Source organism: Gavia stellata, chromosome 2 (assembly GCF_030936135.1).
Source record: "Gavia stellata isolate bGavSte3 chromosome 2, bGavSte3.hap2, whole genome shotgun sequence".
NCBI classification, from domain to species: domain Eukaryota; kingdom Metazoa; phylum Chordata; class Aves; order Gaviiformes; family Gaviidae; genus Gavia; species Gavia stellata.
This window is the reverse complement of record NC_082595.1, coordinates 80,898,847-80,921,687: the sequence shown is the minus strand read 5'-3', so window position 1 is coordinate 80,921,687 and position 22,841 is coordinate 80,898,847. Positions and strand designations below refer to the sequence as shown.

The 22,841-nt window shown below is 36.8% G+C and overlaps 1 protein-coding gene across 1 annotated transcript in view; it reads left to right on the top strand.

Moving 5' to 3' along the window:
- ADGRB3 (adhesion G protein-coupled receptor B3) overlaps nt 1–22,841 on the top strand; it is a 465,172-nt gene that overhangs the window by 219,869 nt on the left and 222,462 nt on the right. Inside the window, exons 9-10 of the mRNA XM_059832344.1 lie at nt 10,482–10,676; nt 18,828–18,896. Of these exons, the coding sequence (XP_059688327.1) occupies nt 10,482–10,676; nt 18,828–18,896 (264 nt within the window). The remainder of the gene's footprint in view (nt 1–10,481; nt 10,677–18,827; nt 18,897–22,841) is intronic.

Sequence of the window (22,841 nt, the reverse complement as noted above, 5' to 3'; positions counted from 1 at the left end):
AAGCAGAAGACATACCACATGTATGTATTTTGGCTGCCACAGTCAAGCCAACTGGGCTGTGTGATTCTTTGAGACAGACCAAACTTCAAATTTAGTGTTTTACATTTATTTAATTTCTAGGATTTCAAGTGTATGTTAGTAAGCTATTAATTGTTCTTGCTGCAACAATTATTTAGTATATAAGGTGATACCTGATTTCTGGCTTGGTCTTTATTGCTTTCTAGATGTTAAGTCTAGAAAGGGACCATCATGATTAATTACCATGACTTCCTGCATGACCTCTTCTTGAACTAGAATCTCTCTCATAGGAAGACATCTAGTCTTCACTGTAAAAAGTAATGCAATGGAGAATGCATTCTCCAAGACTTCTTTTTCTTCTCCATTTGCATGCCTTATGTTCTTGCAAGTTTCAGCCAGCACAGGTGTGGGTTGGATCTGCTGAGAAATTTCATGATCTGCTTTGATGCCTTGATTTTTTCTTTTTTTTTTTTTTTTACTTCATTCATTTGGATGAACAGGGTAAAATCTTCCCTGAGAATAAGAAACTCAACTATTTGTACTATGATTGGATGTGAGTGACTGCAGGACCAAAAATAGAATCAGTGATTAGGAGCCCACAGGCCTACCTCAGATGGTATCTGAGAAAAAAAAGAGTCACTGAAATGCCTTAAATAAGAGTTAATTTCATTTTCATACTCTCTTGAAGCCTGTCAAATTTGTTAGACTACAAGCAAGAAGACTAAGAAGCAAGACCCCAGCATTAGGAACATCCTACATCATCCTTTGTATGAACAACTGCTTCTGAGAGGCATAGCTAAAGACTCCTTCATCTCTTCTTAATTTATTCTACGAATGATAGCCTTCTAAATTAGAAAAATACAAAACAAACAAAACCGAACAAAAAACCAAACTGAAACAAAGAAACCACTCATCCCTTCCCCCAACCCCCCAAAAAACAAAAACCAAAACCCAAGAGACAAAAGACTTGAATTGAAGCTAATGTAGGAAATGAAAATGAGATTAAAATAGTTTGGTATGGAAGACCAATGAGTTTACATAGGTTATGAGATCTTTATGAAATGAATATCCGAAGCCTGCATGACCATTTTTAATGAAAACCATTAATGAATAAAATCTTACCATGGAGTACTAGAAACTCATTTGGTGTAAATGGAGAAAATACTTGAATATATAGGGTTATTTCTATTTTCTACTCTGTTATGCATGCATTCTAAGTGATAGGATTTATTGAATCAGAAAAAAAGATAATTTTGTGAGGAATCTGCTTAAAAATATTGGTAATACATCACTGACTCACCACACACTGGAATAGCCCTTTTGCCTAAAGTGAGACTTCCTCTGAATGGCTTTTGGATACTCTAGTTTGGAGAGATTTGTAATATGCTCATAAATAATGAGGAAAACTAAAGCCTATCATCAAAACGTTTAGTTTCTGAAGGTCATCTCCAATATTACCAGAAAATCTCTACTAATACAGCGCATTTTCTAAACCTATGTGGTACATTTTTCAAACCTGGATGATGAAATTCTACATTTAGTTGCTTCGATAAGAATAAGTTACTAATTTGTGCCAATTTGAGTGATATAACACCTAAATCAAACATGCATTCATGCAAACGGGGTTGCTTTTCTATCAGAAAGAGGAAGTTGGAAAACCAAAAAACCTCTTAACTCTTCAGTTAGGAAGGAACAATCTGCATATGAAATATCACACTGGTGTCAAGATATTAGCACTTATGAAGGAGTATGAGAACTTATGCAGGTGAATCTTTGCATATCAAACTGATAATATAGCCATAAAAATGCATTTCTGCTGCTTCTAGTTCATACTATAATTTTGTTTCCCCTTTTTCCACAGCAGCATTATTCACAATTTTGCAAGTGCTTGGCTAAAATATAATTTGATAAAAAGAACTCTGAGGTGAATAATGATTTGCTCAGCTGCAGCTCATTAGAGAAGATTTTGTTTTTCCAAATTATATTACAAGGACAGTGTATCAGCCTGTCCATGTACTCCTCAGTGAAATGGCTGCTGTACTCTGGGGAATGAAAGGCTTCCTCCTAAAAAATTTACTGCTCCTTTTTTGTTAGTTTAGTGCTTCATTTCTTTTTATATAGCTGCAGAGCAAAGCAGCCAGGCTTAGTTTTGTAGATTTGAATGTACAGGCCTCAATAACAACATTTTTCTTCTGCCTCAGTCTATCCTTACATTGGTATACGCCAGCTCTTCATCTTCACCTTCGCAGCCTTTGATAGGCAGGGAGTTATATCAACAAATTATCTGCTTTCCTTGCCTTGCCTCCCTTGTAAGCCCAGAATCTGCAGGAGTCAGCTCTGTTTTGTTACCTCTGTATCTTGATGGGAGAATGGCAAACTGTTTCCTCTCATCAGAAAGCATCTGATCAAGAGATTGTGGCAGGCCACAGTTTTCCCCTGCCTTTCTAACATTTTCCCATTCTGCACGGGAGAAGATTAAAACTTTGGAAAAAAGCTGATGACTTCAGTATTGCTGTTTGCTTGATGGTGAGGGCACTCATTTGGTTGTGAGAAAGCTCTGCCTGCTGTCCTGCCAAACTCATTGCATGGACTAAAATGTTGGGGTTTTGAGTGCTTTTAACACCATTTTATAAAGTTAGTATGGCTTTCTTAGTCCCCTAACAGATCTGCTTCACTCTCTGTAAATAAATACGCACTTTGCCAAAGAGAGGAAATAACCCAATACTTCAGCCGCTCATATGAAATATGTAGGATAGAAACCAACTGCTCCATCCCAAATGAATGCCTGCTTTTTTCATAACTAACTGTAATACAATAGGCACCAGAAATGAGCATCTTAGGATCAGGAGAGTGAAATATGTTTAAAGCTACTGTGGTACCTTCTCTGTTCATGAAATTATAGTGCGTGATCTTGTCAACATACACACACACCCCAATCTTAGAGATGCTGTACAGTGGGAGAAAACATTTACCTGCTATTCTGCATAGGCAGATCGCAATTTAATTCAGCTGGATAAGTTGCTTTTCTTCCTTTCTGCTTTTGAATATCTGCTTTTTAATAGCCAACCAATCCCATTAGTTAAATTCAAAGAAAAATCCCCACTATCATCTCAGCATCCATAATCATCTTTCCATGTCTGGTTTACCAAAGAGTAATCTGTGTGTTAAATGAAATGTGTTCCTGTGGTTTCTGCTGCAGCAGCAGTTAGCAGCTGAGTGTTCCCTGATCACATTAATATTCCAAACCAACCAAAACTGCAGCCAACAGGTGAACTCCACTAGGGTATGGCCAGAGGAAAAACAAGAGATGAAGGCCATTTAGGAACTCAATAAAGAAAGAATTAATGTAATTTTCCCTTAAAGTCTGCCAGAACTGCAGGAACCTTCACTCCAACACAGCTGCAGAATGACTGCAGGAATTTGGCTAGGCAGCTAGGGGCAAAGAAATGGTCACAGCATCTTACACTTATAGTCATTCCCCTGCTTTTTTGTCCACTACTTCATTTGCTGCATTCCCCCACCATGTTTAAGCTCAGATTGGTTAAATATGTGAGGCACAAAGGATTTTTCTCTTGCTGATTACTTAATGCAGTACTCCCATGCAGAAATTAGGCCTCCCCAATTATGCTAGTTTCCTTGAAGAAATCATTCTAGTTTGTCCTGCAAACAGAAGTGAGTGTCATTGGAATGACTGTATAGAAACATAAAATCAAGTAAATATAGAAACTGGTTAAAATCAAATAATCATATAAATTGAAGCAGTTAATCAGAGCTTTATGTTTTAGGGACACATACTTACCAGGATGACCATGTACTATAAAAAAAGAAAGATAACTCATTTGTAGTATGTCCCTTTGTGACCCTCAGCCCTAGTCATTCAGTTAGTACGGAGAGCCAGGAGACTTTACCTCAAGCAAAGTTATGTCTATCATAGAATGAAAACAACCCTCTCAGAGTCCTCATTCTCTTTTTCCTCTCAACTCTTGGTCTTGTCACGTTGCATTATACATAGATAACACAAATCTTGAAGACATGCCCTCTGGTTAAAAAAGGAAACAACAATAACAACAACAAGATCTCTCACACAGCATGCCAATGTAAGCAGGATTTAATCACAGATAACTGAAGCATTTAATAGCAATAATAAGATAATAATAGAAATCCTGGTCAACAGACACAGTGATAAGTATAAGAAGAAAAAACAACCCCAAAAGAAGTGATCTGTTTAATGATTATTCATTTCTCATCTCTAGAGCCATTTGTTACTCTACTGAAGAGCAGTCTTCTCTATTCAAAATGTCTATTAAGATATTTTGTTGAATCTATGCAGAAATCAAAATACTGAAACTTTATAATGACTTTTTTCTGTCACCTATTTGGTGGTTATATCTCAAGGACTAGAATAAGTGACAATATTGATGATGATGATGCTAAAAAAAAAAGAATTATGGAATGGGTTAAAGTGGTAAAAAAAAAATCCTCTTGAGGGAAACAATAGTAGTCTTCCTGTGAAAGAGGGTAGCGAAAGAACCAAGCATCCCTCTGAGCTGTTCACCTTCTTCTTCTAAAAACATGTTAGACTTCCACAGATACTAGATTTTTTTTTTCAAAGTTTCTCCAATACACCTCATCACATATAGAAGAGCACATACAATTTCTCTGGCATCTGTGCAGAGATTCAGTTTGCCTGAGATGAATGTCTAGAACAGCACAGTATTCTGTGTGATTAAGCTGGCTCTTTTTCTCTACAAACAAATCACTGTTTTGAGGATATTTTGCCTAAGAAAATTTAGAAGTATATGACGTGGGAAGACTGTATATAGTGAAACAATCACCATTTTTCTTTTCATCAATGTGAATTTAGAATAAGTTTCTTAAAGCACAGGGCTGCAGTGATTTCAGCTGAGTGCACAGAGGCACATTGAAGCACAGTATCTACAGAAACTTGGTGCAGCAGATTGCACACTATGACAGTGGATAAATGCAGGAAGGTAAAAGTTCAGTTTCAGGGCACTCCTTAAACTTTGATGTTTCTGGTTGGCTACAGGAGGCTTTAGTTTGGGTTTCCAAATATTTGCAGGGAGCTGTTACAGAATTATAGAACTGAAAGGAAATTCATGAGATCATCCAGCCCAAACTTCTGTACCAACAGAATCAGCTATACTTGCATTATTCCAGCATTTTGTTTTTCTTGACTGTTATTAAGGCCTCCAATATGGAAGACTGCATAGTCTCTTCAGGTAAACTATGGTACATAATTGCCTTTACAGTTGAAAAGTTTTCCTTAATATACATCCTTAATCTTCCTCGACACAATGTATACCAATTACTTTTTCCCTTTTCTGTTATAAACAAGGGGAATATATGATTTCCTTCCTCTCTGCAGAAACTGTTTATTTATTTGTATGTTACCATGATCTAGATTGAGACCACTAACTAATTTCCCTGATGACAAAGTGGAAAATTATTTTGTATTGCTTTAGCAATCTCCTTCATAAAATGTTGAATGTGTGGAAAAGGAAAGACTCTTATATGACATTAGGTGATAAATATTCAGATGCATACTTGAAAACACATAGCTGTATCTTTAGACCCTACTCTGTTTCTTTTAAAAGGTGGATGAAATAATATTCTTGAACACTGAAGCAGCCTGAAAATAAAGAAATAAATTGTATATAATTAATTCTATTAAGGGAAGGTAAATGAAACGTCTAGATTCTGTGCTAAAATAGTTAAAGGACTGTCTGCTGATAATCAGAAAAACATCCTATAATGAAGATTTTCTCAAATTTGAAAGGAAGAGCTTTCTCACAATGACATCACATTATAGTTTAAACATCAGCATGCTGCATGAGTTCAGTTCAGTGCAGGATTATGCCTATGGGAATTTTTCAGTTGCCAAAAATATATTTTCTGCCTTTTTAATTTATGTGCCAAACTTTAAGCACACATACTTCAGCATTTTGTTTCCAACATTTCTGGACCTCAATGCTGGTAACTGTAAAAGTAAGTTTAATGCAAAATCATCAATTAATATTTATTGAGTGGGTACTATCAACTCCAGCCTCAAGAGTAGAAGCTGCAGAGGCCAGGTAATGTGATTCAGAGCATTCAGGTGCTGAAGATTTCAGGTGCTCTGGGTTGTCCTCTAGAGGAGCCAACGCTCTCAAGAGCTTTTAGGTTTCTAATACAGTTGTGTAATTCAAGTGGCTATTGCAGGTGATGTGAATATTCCTTCCTGTTCTGCATCTTAAGCACATTATGAAAAATATTTTACAAAATGTTAGTGTTGGGTTCTGGAGGTACAAAGCAAAGTGGTTTGCAGATTATGAGCAATTTCAGGATATATTTTTATTTCAAGCTATCTTTCCTCACTTCTATCTAAGGCTTCCTAATTCGGGTACTTATAGTTCCCACTACCGTAAAATGTTTTAATGACATCATTAGTAATACATTAGCCATGAATCCAACATAATCTTAAAAAATAATGAAAAAAGGATGATGGTGTAGTTACTCTTCAAATTAATCACTCTTTTCAATCTTTTATAGGTTTCTTGAGGGTTCATTGTTTTCTGTCCTTTTAAACAATGTCTAGCTGTTAAGTTTGCAGTAATTATTATGCAGTAATAAATTTGTACTCCAACTCCGGAGGCCTAGGAGCTCTGACTTTGTAAGAGGCATTTTTATTATATCATACTTTCTGATAAATTGAGGGACAAAGGCAATTGGACCCTGAGTCAAAGTCCAGTTAAACATTTCAGTAATTTTTCAAGTATGCAGCCATATAGTGCAGGCAGCTAGAGATTGGGCTGACAACTGAAGTATCACTTTAACAGCTGCTTCATTTCACTATCTCTCGGCTCATAAACTTTATTTTTAATGAGCCTGCCTGTAAGACCACTAAAAAATGACCTTCACAGAGAACTACAAGGACCTACAGTGGTGACCAAAATAGCTTTCTTGGATAGTGCATAATATCACAGTGACCATAGCATAGAAAATAAGCAGTATGGTGAGAAAGACATTCTACTAACTACTGATGAGAATATTCTGTATTTTCACACTGAAAGATTCTTGTGGTAGCTGTGCAAGTAATCCACTACCTTCAACTCATACTAATCTGGACATCTTCATTGGCTTTAATAGTGTTGCACCAGTTTACATCAACTGAGTGAATGGCCTGTGATTTTAAAGTTGTGTTTAGGAGCTATAGGCTGTCTTACAATAAGAAAATACATTCTGTAATAAACTGATAATAAAGAGGCTGCTAATTCTTACCCTGGCCTGCATGTTGCTTGCTGGTCTGTAATCAAAACTTTCTACTAATTACCTCTAATTTTCACCCACTTTCCTTATCGAAACACATTGCAACCTTCTGTTTTGTTATGCTACTTCTAAGGGTATGCTGCTAGTCTAACTCAAGGCAGTGTGGGCCTGGAGGGGTGGATAAGGATCAGGGAAGGGAACTTCTGAGTTGGAGCTTGAGAGGGTGAAGAAAAGGTGCTCATGAAGCTGTGTTCGAATGGTGTGGCCCAAGGGAGGAAAGGATACTTGTGCTGGGAAGCTGAGCTTTCTGTGTATGTCATTTTTTTAAAAACAGTTCCAAACTGAGCTGTAATTTTAAGAGCCAATAATTCTGAGGTACTTTAAAGCATCTGCACCACAACCCTGGCTACTTCTGAAGTAGGCATAATAATTTAGTCCTGTGGGCACTTACTAGACCTTTTTTATCATTGTGTCCAAAAGCAGTCAAAATGTCTTGCTGAAAGCACTAAAGAGTATACTACAGCTCCCACTTCTGCTGCTAGAGATCTGTAAAATTTTTCACTGAAAACAGAGCTTTACTTGCTCAAAAGCCTAAAAAGCAGTCAAAACTAGGATAATTTTAATTTATTATTTGCATTCCAAAAGCAGCTGAGACCAAGACTTCTGTGTACTATGCATGGTCCAAAACCAGCAACAAATTGGCCCCTGACATCTTTAAGATGTGAGTTTAAAGTCTGGCAGGAACATGGAAAAACAAATAAGGGTGTGAACTTACAGATGGAGCAAAAGGAAGCAAAATAATGCAATAGAAAATAACATGCTAAATAGTTTGACAGCTTTCCTACCAATGTTTTATACAAGCATAAGAGCACAGTAGAGTTTTTGTAAGGACTGATCACTTTGCTGTTGTTACTGGAATTAAAAGAACCTCTTTGTTCTCTCTTAAGCTCTGCCTTCAAGTTGTGTGATGCCTTTCCCACAGTACTTCCTAAGGCATGTGTTAGATTTGGGAGTTCAGCTTTATGGACTGGCTTTTATGTTGTATGTCTTTTGGGCGTGACTAGACACATTGAACATTGTTAATCCTCAAAATCTGGAAATACGCTCTGGGGTCAATGAACAGCTGGATGAGCTCCAGCAAAAGTTCTACTGTTCTGTGTTACTGTGCTTGCTGATGCTTTTTTAATTTGCTACCGAGACACAGCATGTGAGCAGATGAGGCAAATGGCAACATTTCACAGGAAAAATCACAAATCGAGTTCTTGTTTGCTTTTGCTTGTTCCCAAGAAAGTAGTTCATAATGTTACATATACAATATCAGACCACTGAATTTACTCAAATGAATTTTCTTCCATTCTCACACCTTTTCCTCCACTATTATTTTCCTATAAGATTACTTTCAAAGCCTCCTTCTAAAATGAATAGAAACTGCACAAAAGGATTTCTGCAGGCAACTTTCTTGCCTAATTACTTCTTACAGTATTCTGAAGACTGAGGGAGGTATTTCTCTGGAAATATTTGTTAAAAAAACCCAATTAACTGCCTCAGTTCTCCTCACTGAAATTTTTTTTGAAAACATCTGCTTGTACAATTATGCTTGTACCTCTGTACTTATGGTATAGAGTAGATTCATTCCCTGTCCATGCTACAGCAGGCAGGTGTTCTCCCAAGTCTTAAATATTTCCAGTGTTTGGCCAAGCCTGTTGTGGTCCATAACAATCCCCAGCCACTACAAAGATGACTTAAGGCCATAGACATAACTTGAAGCAGCCACTTTGCCCAGCCTCAGCTGTGTTACATATATCTAGTTTATCTCAAGACTGGTTGAGAATATAACTAAAATATGATCCAACAGCATGAAAAAAAACTATTTTGATCATGTATGTCAGAGGATGATTGCATTTTTTAAATTGCTTTCATTAAAGTTATTTTGAACCCTTTTAATCACAGTACTATTTTTACTACATATTCTATCTTTTTATTTGTTTTTCTTTTAACGAAGCCCCACATATCCACACAAAGTGGCTGGGGAGACAAAAAGTATCTTTACACTCTTCCTTCTGTTTCGCCATCACATTATGTTACATTAGTCATCCTTCTCTCTATATGTCAGTAATAAGGCCAAGTTAAAAAGCAATTGAAGATACGTTTGCAGAGATGGTGTCAGCATTTTGTTTGCCAGTTGCACAAAATTTTCTCTTCAGTCCTCCTGCTTAGAGTGAGGTCTGTCTCAGGTAATTTATCTTTTCTTCAATTTAGTTTCAATTTGGAAGAACTTGTGTTTGTATACATAAATTCATATGCATATTTAAAAATAGGTTGTTTAAACTATGCACTCTTTTTCAGCCTTGGCTGGCCTTGTGACATCTTTGTGATACACTATGCATCTTCCTGGGATGCTGAGTCAGCTTTAAGAATTAATCAGATGCACAAGTTCAGCTTCTTACCAGGAGGACTCTTCTACCAGCATATGCATTTTGGATTAGCTTTATCACTAGGCCTGTACAGATCTGCTGGGAGAGCTACCATTTAAGTATGCACTCTTGGCTGATACAGAGGAGCAATTAATAATTTAATTTGCATTTCTTGAAAAAACAAACAGGATTGTTCCAAGTTAGCACCTTTGTGTTATTAGTAGTACAGAAGCAAGCACCATAATCAGCTTCCACATAAACCATCGCTCTTATATTGACTAGCCAAGCTGGGCTGGCAGAGGTGAAGAGTATACTTTCCTATAGTAAACTGGATTATAACAAGGATTGCCTTATCATTTACCCCTTTCAGAGCTCTTAGTTGTTTAATGAGTGGCAACACTGGTTGTACAGCTGTTCCTTTGAGGAAGACCAGTTCCTTGCTATATCATGGCAGTAGATTAAAGCCACAGTCCAGTCCATGGAGTTCCATTAATAACATCAATGTTGAGAAATTATTGGTGTTGAAAGAGAAGCAAATGGGTGAAACATGACAATTCCGACATCTTTCAGTATAAAATCCATGATTCTCTGATAAACATAATAATTCTGTCATCATAGTTACTATTTTCTCTTCTCTTTAACAGGATGAACTTTGTTATAATGTCTTTAATATTTAATATTATAATAGCTTTAATATTTAATATTTTTGGCTGTGTTTAGAATTTGTCATACCTTTTTCTCAGTAAAGTAGGTTCTGATATTAATTTTGTTCTTCTGGTACAGATTAAGGAGCACCTCGCAAAGGGACAGAGGATGTTGGCTGGTGATGGCATGTCCCAAGTAACCAAGACACTACTGGATTTAACTCAGAGGAAAAATTTTTATGCAGGGGACCTTCTGATTTCTGTGGAAATTCTCAGAAATGTTACAGACACATTTAAAAGAGCAAGTTATATCCCTGCATCTGATGGGGTGCAGGTAAGAGAAACATTGTAAGGGTAATGTTTCAGTTGATGGAGTTTATGTCAGTATACTGCATGTCACCTATTTTACCCACTGAGGAAACTAAATCTTCTGAATGATAGACATAAGTATTGTTCACATAAAACTAGATACAAGAGTGCAAAAAGATACAAGAGTAAAATAAGAAAAGACTCAACGACATTTAATGAGACAAATATCCAAAACAATGCAGAAAGTGAAAAATGTAAAATTCTTTCTTTGTAACATTTATTTCACTACCTTTCTCTTTAAAGGTTTGGTTTGATTGACAGGGATGTGTTGGTATTTTTTTGCACTAAGCAATTCACTAGTGTTGTTTGTTATAGTTCATCTCAGTTCAAAATCTATCCACAATGTTTAGTTATGCAATTCTGGCATTGCTTCTTCAATTCAAATAAATGAAGCTCATTAAAAGTGCACAGGAGTGATGGATAGTACATTTGATACTACTTCTCAATTATTTCATGTGTTAGATTAACTCTTCTTGTGCAAGAGGCCAATTAAAATTCTGTCAGAACTAAAAACACTCTAATTATTTCTACACAATGGGCTGCACAGCTCATTGTGTAATGTTCATTAAAATAAATATTTCACAGGACTTCTAGATCAGGATATTGGTTTCATCTATATCTGAGAAATTTAGACACTTTTCAAAGACTCTAGATGTACTGAAAAAGAATACTAAGAAGGTAGATGTATATATTATTTATGAAAAAGAGAGTTTCATGATCATTCGTAAATTACTAATGAAGTTATTAATGCAGGTCATGTGTACGTATTTGTTTGTGTAAAGGTAAGCATAGATTATAAATACACTCTGGAATATATGCACACAGATAAATGGAGTTATCTTGGAAAAGGCAATTTTTCCGGAGTTAAGTTTTCAAGAACTTGCTATTATATTTTCAGTTTTCTTGTTTTTCCATGCACAAAGAAAACTGGACTTCCATAATAAACCAACATTTCTTGTATTGCCCTTAGCCAGCTGAAAGTTAGATTTTTTGAACAATGTTTTTCAAAAAGTATTTTGACTGGACAATCCTTTCTTTTTTGAATGAGAGTCAATATCTTTTCCTACTTTCATTAAGTTTTACTATTAAAGATGGTGTTATTTACTGAAAATTTTTCATGCATTCAACAATATGATAGCCCAATGTGACTTCTTCATGGTTCACAGGCACTACAGAAATCTTTGGTAGAACCATCCTTGAGAAACTGCTTGGCACAAGCGATTTTGTTCATGGGCTTAGCAGAGCAGGTCATTTGCAGTTTACATACATCAGAGAAAATTTGATTATTTTCCCATTAACAACAGTTCCAAAAGTTCTGTTCACTTCAGCAATGTAGAGCTGTTTCTAAAATTCGTAACAGTATTCTGACAGAACTTGGCAAAATGATTAGTGCTATTTTAATAATTTTTGATTAATCATTTTGAAGTGAAGAAATGAAAAAAGGAAAAAATTGGTAAGCCGTATTGTGAAGGAAATAAGGAAGGATTTCTCAAACCAAATAAATAACTGTATTTCAGGATTTAGATGCCTAAATACCAAGAGATCTTAAATCCCAGCTGAATAAAAGGCACTGAAAGGAAAAAGAAAAAAAAAAAAAAATTAACAAATCGCAATCTAAGGTAAAATCCAAAAAACAATGCATAGTGTTCAGGAAAGTAAGTGGAATCAGAATTAAGCATATATTTTGCACAGGGGATGTATTAAGCAATGTTCCTGTTACTGACTTCTCATGATATAAAATGAAATCCTGGCTCAGTAAAATCAGTTTAAATTTTACTGTTAATTTCTGAGAAACCAGGATTTTCCTGTATGTAAATATAAGTCATATGCTACCATACTCTGGAGGATTGTATTTATTTTTTATTTTCACTATCACATATTTTCATACTTTCTAGTCTACCATCAAAGTAAGTGACAAAAAGGTGAAAATGAAATCAATTTACACAAAAATAGCAAGATTCTTCTTTCTGAGGAAGCTCTGTGTGGTATTCTAATTCCATTCTATTTTTTGCACTAGATAAAGAGTAGAATTTCTTAGGTATTGGGTTTTTGTTTTAAAGAAATTATCAGAAAAGCATGAGTGAGGTTTAAAATCCCCGAAGGTCATAATTTATCATTTCGCATGATGACAGCAAAATCTATTATGAATTATGGGTAATAGTATTTTTTAAGGTCCATACAAAAACAACACTTCCACTTCCGTTAAAACTGAGAAAGGAAAAGTGTATATATCTGAGTATATTTGGTTCTTATACGTTCCATCCATCTGGATAGTCCCTCAACTGTCTATAATATCTGACTTATATCCAGTATTAATATTCAGGAATAGTGCAAAAAGTGTGATTCAGAGACTCCATAACAAAAACAATGAGCAGAAAAGTGAGATCAAATTTGAAAATTTCAGGCTATTTACTCAAAATTAAGATGCCACTGCCTGATGTGCTGCAAAGAAAATGCCACTTGTTTAGGCGGACAGATGCCAAGAGCAAAACAAAGCTTCTAAAGTATGCATGTCTAGTTCCAAGTTATTTATTATATGACTGGTTTTCTTTTTTTCCTATTTTAACCCTTTTTGCAACAATATTTATGTATACATTGCATATACAGTGTCGGGAAGAAAAATAGCCATGTATGAGGCAGTTAAACAATATAGAAGGTATCCTGCATCAGTGACTGAAAACAGCAGTACAGTAGCAGAAACAGCAGAAGATAAGAGTCATGCAATTATTCTACAAGCAAGTCTTTCTCTTCATATGGGAATTACTTTAAAATACAATGTGTAGGTACCCTGAGGCTATGAGATGGCTGCTGCGCTATTACTTGTGTAAGAAGGATTCTACCTGGAAGATAATTAAAATTTTAAATAAGCATAATGTACGCAACATTTTGGAACACTTCCCAGAACTGGTCTAAGAGTGCTTGAACTACCTTCTAAGGAGAGGATGGCAGGAAAGGAACTACCTTTCAGGACAGGATAACAAAGTGAGTTGTATAATCCCCTGATCCAGCAACCAACAGGAAACAAGGTTTCTCCCCAAAGAAGTTAGAGCAGTATAATCCCATTTATATTAGCCACAGGGACCGTTGCTGTCAGTCAGGGATTAACAGGATTGCCCAATGCTTTTTTTCCTCCCACCTTCCACCTCCCACACACACGCTGCCAATGCTGAGGTCCAAAAGTGGAGGTGACTTAAGGCTATCCATTAACTCCTTCTAGGCAGGAATTCTCCTCTAGCTGCATAAAAGGATTTATGACAGCTTTATGCCTGCAGAGAGGGTCAAAGAATTTGGACTGGAACAGAGAACTGCAGCCATTGTATTACAGAAGAAAAGGATTGAAAGGAAGAAATTAAATTAGGAAAACGTAATTGTCCATTCCTGACTGTAACTGGCATTATCCTCAGAAAAGCCTGTGCAAAAATAAAGGACTTCAAAATTTGGCTCTGGCTCTCACAACATTTTCTATAGTGGCCAGTTGAGTAAGCCCTGCCATGAAAGGAAGGAGCTTGATTCTACAAGGAGGTCCAGTGTTTACTGCAGTAATACCACCAGATCACATCCATAATGCTTCTAAAATTTAGCCTTCAAACCTGTCAATCATTTTACTAAAGGGCAATGTTGTTTCTTGCAGCATTAATGCAATGAACAAGATAATAGTCAAAGTAGGTGAAAGACTTTTTAACCCCTATTCCCCTGTCACATTTTTGGAGTGCATCTCATATCTGCTCACTACTGAAGCAGCAAAGCCATTTAATCGTCTCTCTATTTAATTCACAAAGCACCGGTATTGCTGACTGAAAAATCTTCATACATCTCAGCCTCCACTGCTACCATAAATATGACATCAACCAGGGATAGAAATAGAGAAAAAAAAGATCTCAAGAAGCAAGATATTCTTGTCAGTAGGTTCATATACATCATTTATGGTTTATTGGCAAGTACCAAGTTTATATTAAATCAGTTATTGCTCATCTTTTGTTTGTGCTTGAGTCTAGGATTATTTATAAGCTTTTTCACAGGTATTTCTGTTACTTATTGGTCATTTTAGTGCTTTTATGTAACTAAAATAAAGATAAAATTTAATGAATACATAACATTATTAGCAAAACCATGTAATTTGTCATCTGCAAGAAACATTTATAACTCCTGAGTGTTTTACAGACAATCTAGGCTACTCTCAGATAGATCTCATTACATGGACATGGATACTTTTGCAATTAAGGCTTGGACTGTTTCTGCAGGGGAATCAGTGGCTGCAATGTAGTGCAAAACTAGCTTTGAACCAGCTCCTTAGTATGATAAATAATCCCACACTGAGAACCATGCTGCTACAGCTAGACTGCTGCTGGCACCCTAACAAGTTAAAGTTAGCTAAAATTTCTGTCCACTGCATCTCCACAGTATTGCACTGGAAGAGTGCAGAAATATCACGCTTTAAAAAGTGTTTTCCTCAGGCAAAATCCCCCTAAGGCCAACTCTACCTAGTAGAACTCTTTGCCAAATCATAATGTCCTAGAGTAGATGTGTTTATAGTGCCATGAAACTGCTTTGGCCAATATAGTTTATTTTACTTGGGGGACCAACAAAGCTGTACATTTTTCCTAGCTGAAGTTACGTTTACACAATTGTGATTTGCCAACCTGGTTAAACTGGCAAATCCTTTGTAATGAATACTAAACGTAACTCTTTTCATTATGCTTTATTTTGCTACTGAATACCTGAAAGAGATTAAATGTATTCTTGGTATATAAGCAATATGTAGCTACATTTTCCTCTTCTTATCTTCAGCTTGACTGGAAATTTCCCTTCTGTAACACTGCAAATTAGATAAAACCATGAAAACATTTTTCTTTTATATCCTGTCTTTAATACTCATCATCCTGTTCCAATGCATACTTGTGATTTTCACAGGAACTTGCTGAGCCATTTCCTTTCTTCTCATGACGTTTTGTGTCACTGAAGCTTATGGTTATTTTGCTACTGACTTCAGTGAGAGAATTGTGCCCTCATTAATGTACAGGATTCTTTTGCCCAAGTTCACCAAAGTGTCATGGAATCGTTTAGGTTGGAAAAGACCTTTAAGATCAAGTCCAACCATTAACCTAACACTGCCAAGTTCACCATTAAACCATGTCCCTAAGCGCCTCATCCACAAGGCTTTTAAATACCTCCAGGGATGGTGACTCAACCACCTCCCCGGGCAGCCTGTTCCAGTGATTGACAATCTTTTCAGTGAAGAAGTTTTTTCCTAATATCCAGTCTAAACCTCCCCTGGTGCAACTTGAGGCCATTTCCTCTTGTTCTATCACTTGTCACTTGGGAGAAGAGACCAGCACCCACCTCTCTACAATCTCCTTTCAGGAAGTTGTAGAGAGTGATAAGGTCTCTCCTGAGATTCCTTTTCTCCAGGCTAAACAACCCCACCTCTCACAACTGCTCCTCATAAGACTTGTGCTCCAGACCCCTCACCAGCTTCGTTGCCCTTCTCTGGACACGCTCCAGCACCTCAATGTCCTTCTTGTAGTGAGGGGCCCAAAACTGAACACAGGATTCGAGGTGCAGCCTCACCAGCGCCGAGTACAGGGGCACGATCACCTCCCTACTCCTGCTGGCCACACTATTTCTGATACAGGCCAGGATGCTGCTGGGTGCTTTGGCCACCTGGGCACACTGCTGGCTCATCTTCAGCCGGCTGCCAATCAACACCCCCAGGTCCTTTTCTGCAGGGGAGCTTTCCAGCCACTCGTCCCCCAGCCTGTAGCGTTGTCTGGGGTTGTTGTGACCCAAGTGCAGGACCCGGCACTTGGCCTTGTTGAACCTCATCCAATTGGCCTCGGCCCATCGATCCAGCCTGTCCAGATCCCTCTGCAGAGCCTTCCGACCCTCCAGCAGATCAACACACCCATCCAACTTGGTGTCATCTGCAAACTTACTGAAGGTGCACTTGATCCCCTCATCCAGATCATTGATGAAGATATTAAAGAAGACTGGCCCCACTACCGAGCCCTGGGGAACACCACTCGTGACCAGCTGCCAACTGGATTTAATTCCATTCACCACAACCTGTTGGGCCTGATCATCCAGCCAGTTTTTTACCCAGTGAAGAGTACACCCATCCAAGGCATAAGCAGTCAGTTTCTCCACGAGAATGCTGTGGGAAACAGTGTCAAAGGCTTTACTAAAGTCTAGGTAGACTATATCCACAGCCTTTCCCTCATCCACTAAGCGAGTCACTTTCTCGTAGAAGAAAATCAGGTTAGTCAGGCAGGACCTGCCTTTCATAAACCTATGCTGACTAGGCCTCATCGCCTGGTTGTCCTGTACATGCTGTGTGATGGCACTCAAGATGATCTGCTCCATAATCTTCCCTGACACCAAGGTCAGACTGACAGGCCTGTGGTTCCCTGGATCCTCCTTCCATCCCTTTTTGAAGAAGGGCATCACATTCGCTAACCTCCAGCCCCCTGGGACCTTCCCGGTTAGCCAGGACTGCTGGTAGATGATTGAAAGTGGTTTGGTGAGCACTTCTGCCAGCTCCCTCAGTACCCTTGGGTGGATCCCATCCGATCCCATAGACTTGTGGGTGTCTAAGTGGTGTAGCGGGTCACTAACCATTTCCCCTTCCCCTAACATTTCCCCTTCCTCTGTCACCTCTATGTTAAATTTGCCAAGTTACAGCAATTTTTATTGGTATAAATTTTATGGTTAACATATTAACTTCCTAATGATGAGGCAAAGATGGATCCTCTCGCTTGTCAGGTAGTTAGTGTTAGGACTAGATTAAACTGGTAAAAATGTTTTTATTTAAAAATAGTTTTGATGTAAAAATAGTTTTCACAAGTTTTATTCAACTTTGTATCCTACAGTGTTTTACTTCTATGGTTGTGAGACACCTAAAATGTCTGTGATATCTCATATTTGATATTAATGTCTTTTCAAGCACAACCACAGTACCCATAGTACACTAAGGTTGGAAGTTATTTCTGCTCTCATTGCAGTCAGTGTGCAGTCAAATGCTTTGTACTTTCATTAATAGTGAGTTAAAGTTACTTCTTACTTAAATCTTATTTAAGCCCTATTTATCCCCCCAAAATGGCTAAAAAGTAAGTGGCTAAAACGTAAGTGCAGGTGAAGAAATGACCATTTCCAAGTTCCAACAGGGTCCTATGGTTGGTATTCCCCTTAAAGATTTTTTAGAGGTTGCGAAAATCTCAATTGCACTCTTCAGCTAAGGTCAGTGGAAAATACATGTATCTTTTATGAAGGAACAGATAAATTATAATTGGCAGGCTGTAGACAAAATTGACATTCTGCTCAAAAAGTGACACAGAGCTGAGAAGAACAGACTCTGCACAAATTCCTACCTTTAAAGATGAAGAAGTTGGGAATACAAATTGGTAGAGAGAGCAGACAAAATTAGAAAGGAAAGTTCTCCACAAACACTTGGAAGAAAGTGATTTTTAGAATGGGTGACTTAGAAGCTAAATGCCCTGGCTTTTATTTGATTTTTCCTTATAGTTAAATGAATAGGAGAATCAGAAGAGGAAATTAACAGTTTAAGGTCAAAGAAACATACATTAATTATTCCTTTTCTGTTGAAATTACTCAAAGGACAGAGGCAAATGTAACTTTTTAAAAGTAAGAGGCACCTGGTTTCACACAGCATTTACCAATGAAACACCATTGTATGCCCTATTTATGGTCATTAAGGATAACTTTAATATTTTGAATAGAAACTAGTGACCCTGAGCCTGGTGTTTTCTTAGTGTACTTTGTTTATTTGCAAAATATATAGTTGTCCATTTTCTTGAATGAGACCCATTTGAAAATAGAACACCATCACATTTAGAAGTTTAGCAAGTTTAAAACAGTTCTTATTTTATGCAAAACAGTAGTATGGAACCTGATTATATGGCCAGAAATGAAGAATTAAAATAGGTGCCCTTTTATCAGCCTAATGTATTATTTTGTAATCTCATCTCTTCCACTGACAGAAAATAGGCAGCAGAACTGCATTTGTAATGAAGAAAGGAAAACTTTCTTAATGTCAACTTAAGGATATGACTATGTCATTGGAAATCATTTTACTTTGTCTTTTATTTAATTGATTTTTCAGAACTTCTTTCAAATCATTAGTAATCTCTTAGATGAAGAAAACAAAGAGAAATGGGAAGATGCGCAACAGGTAAGATTTTAATGTTGTAACTCATCAGTTTAAAAGATTGGAAACTATGTATATTATGACATCCACTGTATCAGAAGCCACACATCATTTCAGTAAGTCATGACAAAGTGGAATGTATGGTTTCAAAAATCAGGTTAAACATACACCCTGCTGTAGGTGAAGGGAAGTCCTAAGTGAGAAAATATTTTGGAAATAACTGATCCTTTTCAAAAGGGAGTAATTCCAGGACCCATTGGCTAATTCCTTAGATTAAAATTATATTAAGAATATAAGGTGCTTCTCTTGATAAACATATTTTCATTGCATTCCATGGGTTTATTCTTTATGTCTTTCCTTTTGATGTTGTAATGAAGTACATATGAAAGCTGAAAAATGCTACTAAAGGCTAGCTGCAATGATGCTTTTATTAAACAGAACACATCAGAACTCACCTAAAGAACTCATACAACACCACAAAACAACTTACAGAAATTTAAACAGTAGACCTTTTTTAAAAGGTTGTATTTAGGAGAACAGTTGTGATCCTTAATACTGACAAATTTCAGGACTAAAAGTTAGATATTATGATAGGACTTTATAAAATAGTGAAGTCTAACAAAAATAATTACTTTATAATAAAATAGTTTAAAATTCAAATGAAAACCTCTTTTTTTTGCTTGGATATAAGTATTTCCTACATGTTTATACCAAGACCATTATAGAACAATGTTAATATTTATATTCATGAACGTGACCATAGAACTATCACATTTATTCAGATACAGATAACAGTGACAATGGGGATGAACAGATAATTATGTACAGAGGAAAAATTGTGGAGGTAGTCAAAGGCAAGGAAACATTTCTAGATGAACAATGATTAAACAAAGCAAGATATTTCAGTATGAAAAAGAGTCAACTGGAATTAAGTGCAATAGAAGTTTTTAAAATCAGGAGTGGCTTGGAGAATGTGATGCAGGAATGATTAAACTATGCACTTGTACATCTTATAAAATAACTAAAGGACATCAAATAGTTGCAGATTTAGAATGAATACTAGGAGATACTTTTTCTACAGAAAGTCGGGTTGCAGAACTTCTTGCTGCTGAAAGTACACGTTAAAAAAGTAAATAGACAAATTAATGAAAGAAAAGTCAGTATAGGATTGTTCAGAGAAACATCCTCTTTTTGCTTAAAGAAGTCCTTTGGCAAAAAATGCTAAAGGCTGGGCAAGAATTCCAAAGGAAGTATCACTATGTGCATGCCCCTTTATACTCTTCCTTAGACATCTGCTATTTGCCATTGTCAAAGGCAAGAAAATGGCTTACATAGATCTTTGGTCTGCTCTTCTATGGTCATTGCCACTATGTTATATAGATACTTGAAATTTGTTCACTTTCAATGTGGTTCTTAATAGATCACTAGGTGTTTGAAGGTCTCAAGCTATTTAACTTCATTTTTGTAAGTTCGTCTTTATAATATGACTAAAAAGGGGAAGATCAGGACTTTTTGCTACCAATTCAAATTTTGCAGTAGACATATGATGCTGCAGCTGACCCATTGTAATTTAGCCAGGAATCGTATTTTTATTGTTATTTTTCTATTCCTCTGTGTAAGAGCCAGCTATAAAAATAGACAAAGTATGTCATTTTCCTTAGTGGTGGTGGATGGAAGCAGCAAAATCACATGCATGTGGGCAGTTTCCATAAACAGCACCAAGATTAGGGAACCAATATTAAACAACTATTTTAGCCCCACTAGTGAACAGACAGGCTACCACTCCTTATGTTATCAGCCTTGTCTTCTTCTACCTCCACCCTGCCTGCTTACTCATGCCATGTCCACCATCTGTCCCGCGAAGATCAGGGGATGACAGCACCTGAGAGGAAATGGTGAGAATGTGGAGTTAGAAGAGGGAACAACAAATCTCCAGTTCCCTCCCCTCATTGCTGCTGGTAGAAGAAGTGGCATTGAAAAAGGGAGAGGAGACAAGTTATTTCTACTTTTCCGTAGCTCCTTCTCTCTGCCTGGTAATTCATTGTCTCACAGACCTGAGTACAGCACTGGTAGGCAGGCAGGAACCCAAGCAAGCACCAAGATGAGCTGAACACAGGAGTAACAGGGCCATAGCTGCCTGGTGACAAAGCTAGGGAATTCACTAAATCTTAAGATTCCTGAGCTCTGACACCCAAAGAAACCATACCACTGGTCTTGTTACTGTTCTTGGGCAGTTACACAAGCAGTATCAAAGAAACTATTGAAGCAAGTAGCTCTTCATACCAGCTAGGAAGGATGAGCTGGACTCCTAAGTACTCCTAATTTTTTTTTTCTTTCACTATTGAAAGAAAAAAGCTTTTCTATACAAAATATTATTTAATATCATATTTTGGATAAAACACTGAAAAGTTATGGTTAAATAGAATTGGATTTTAAAAAGAAACAAAATTATTTTAACTTACCTCATCCTGTGCGAAGACTTTTTTAGTTTTTGTGTCAAAATCAAGGTAGGAATTGAACTTGAAAAGAACATGCACAAGTCATTATGTGCTGTGAATACAATCTAGTGCAAACACTATTGACTCATTAAAAAAGAGTAAAGGTGATTCTGTTTCCGGTTCAGCCACTCAGCTGACTTCTTTTTTGTAATGAAACATTGCAAACTAAGGGGCAGTCTAACCAACTTTTTTTTCCAGCTTGCATGATTTTCTTCAACTCCACAGCTACTGTTAGCATAGATCTCTTAGCCTGTTTTCTGGATTCTTTGCTGGAAAGAAAATCTTACTCACTGTCAGTAAATTGCTGACATTCTATGAACTATGCAGTTGCAATGCCTCAGCACATCCTTTTTTCTAGATGAAATGCCAGCAGTAGGTACCATTAATTACAAGTTATATAGCATTCAGATAAGCAGAACTCACTTTAATACCTGCCTTTTGTTAAGAGCTGATGTAAAGCACTCCACACATGGAACCATTTCAAGTCCACAATGTGTAAGTTTACTGGTGTTTCAAAACACAGGAGCTATTCTGCATATTCTTCATCACCATCCACTGGCATCCTATTGATTAACCAGTACTTCAGATATATAAAAATGAAGAGTACCTCTATAACACTGACCGTTCAACAGTTTCTGCTGAAGTTATTACTACAAAATCTTATGTGCAAGAGCTAGGGTGAAAACGTCTTTTCACTGATATTTATCCTTAGTACATAATTTGTGAGTGTGTGTGCTATGAATGAGGTGGATGCAAAAACCACACTTACTACCTCGGTAACTCATCATGAGGAAAATGGAAGTTAAGTCTCCTTCACCTGAAGCAGCATTTGCAACCTTTTAGGATCATAAATGTCACAACAAATTCTTCGTAAAAATGGTATTGCTGCCCTACCTTTTATAAAAAGATCCATGTAGAAAACAAAACACATTGTGAAAAATTTCTATTTTGAACCAAGCAGTTATGAATCTAGACAGACAAAGCAAGATGAAGATGGAGTGCAGCATGCTGGAATTTATAGTCTCTATAGGCATTTTTTAGAGTTTGTAGTCCCGGTAGTGGAAAGAATGGGTTGAATGTTGCTTATAAAGTGAAATTTGGACATCTCACTGATATGAAGAAAAAAGCACCATGAACAGATCATCCATTCTTTTTCTGTTGCAAAATGCTTTTCATAACAGACCATAACAACCAAAAATTATTTTTTATGTATGTGATATAAGCAGAATTTTAAAGATTATTAATAACTGTTTTGACCATTAATGCAGTTTTGTTGATACATCATTATTGTTGACTATAACAATTTTTAATGTTTTTGTGATCAATGCAAAGGCTACTGCAATTTATTTCAGTTTACTTTGTCTGGTTCTGAGCTCCCCAGTACAAGACATGGACATAATGGAAAAAAAGAGCCATGAAGATGTTTAGGGGACTGGAGCATCTGATACACAACAAGGGCCTGAAAAAGCTG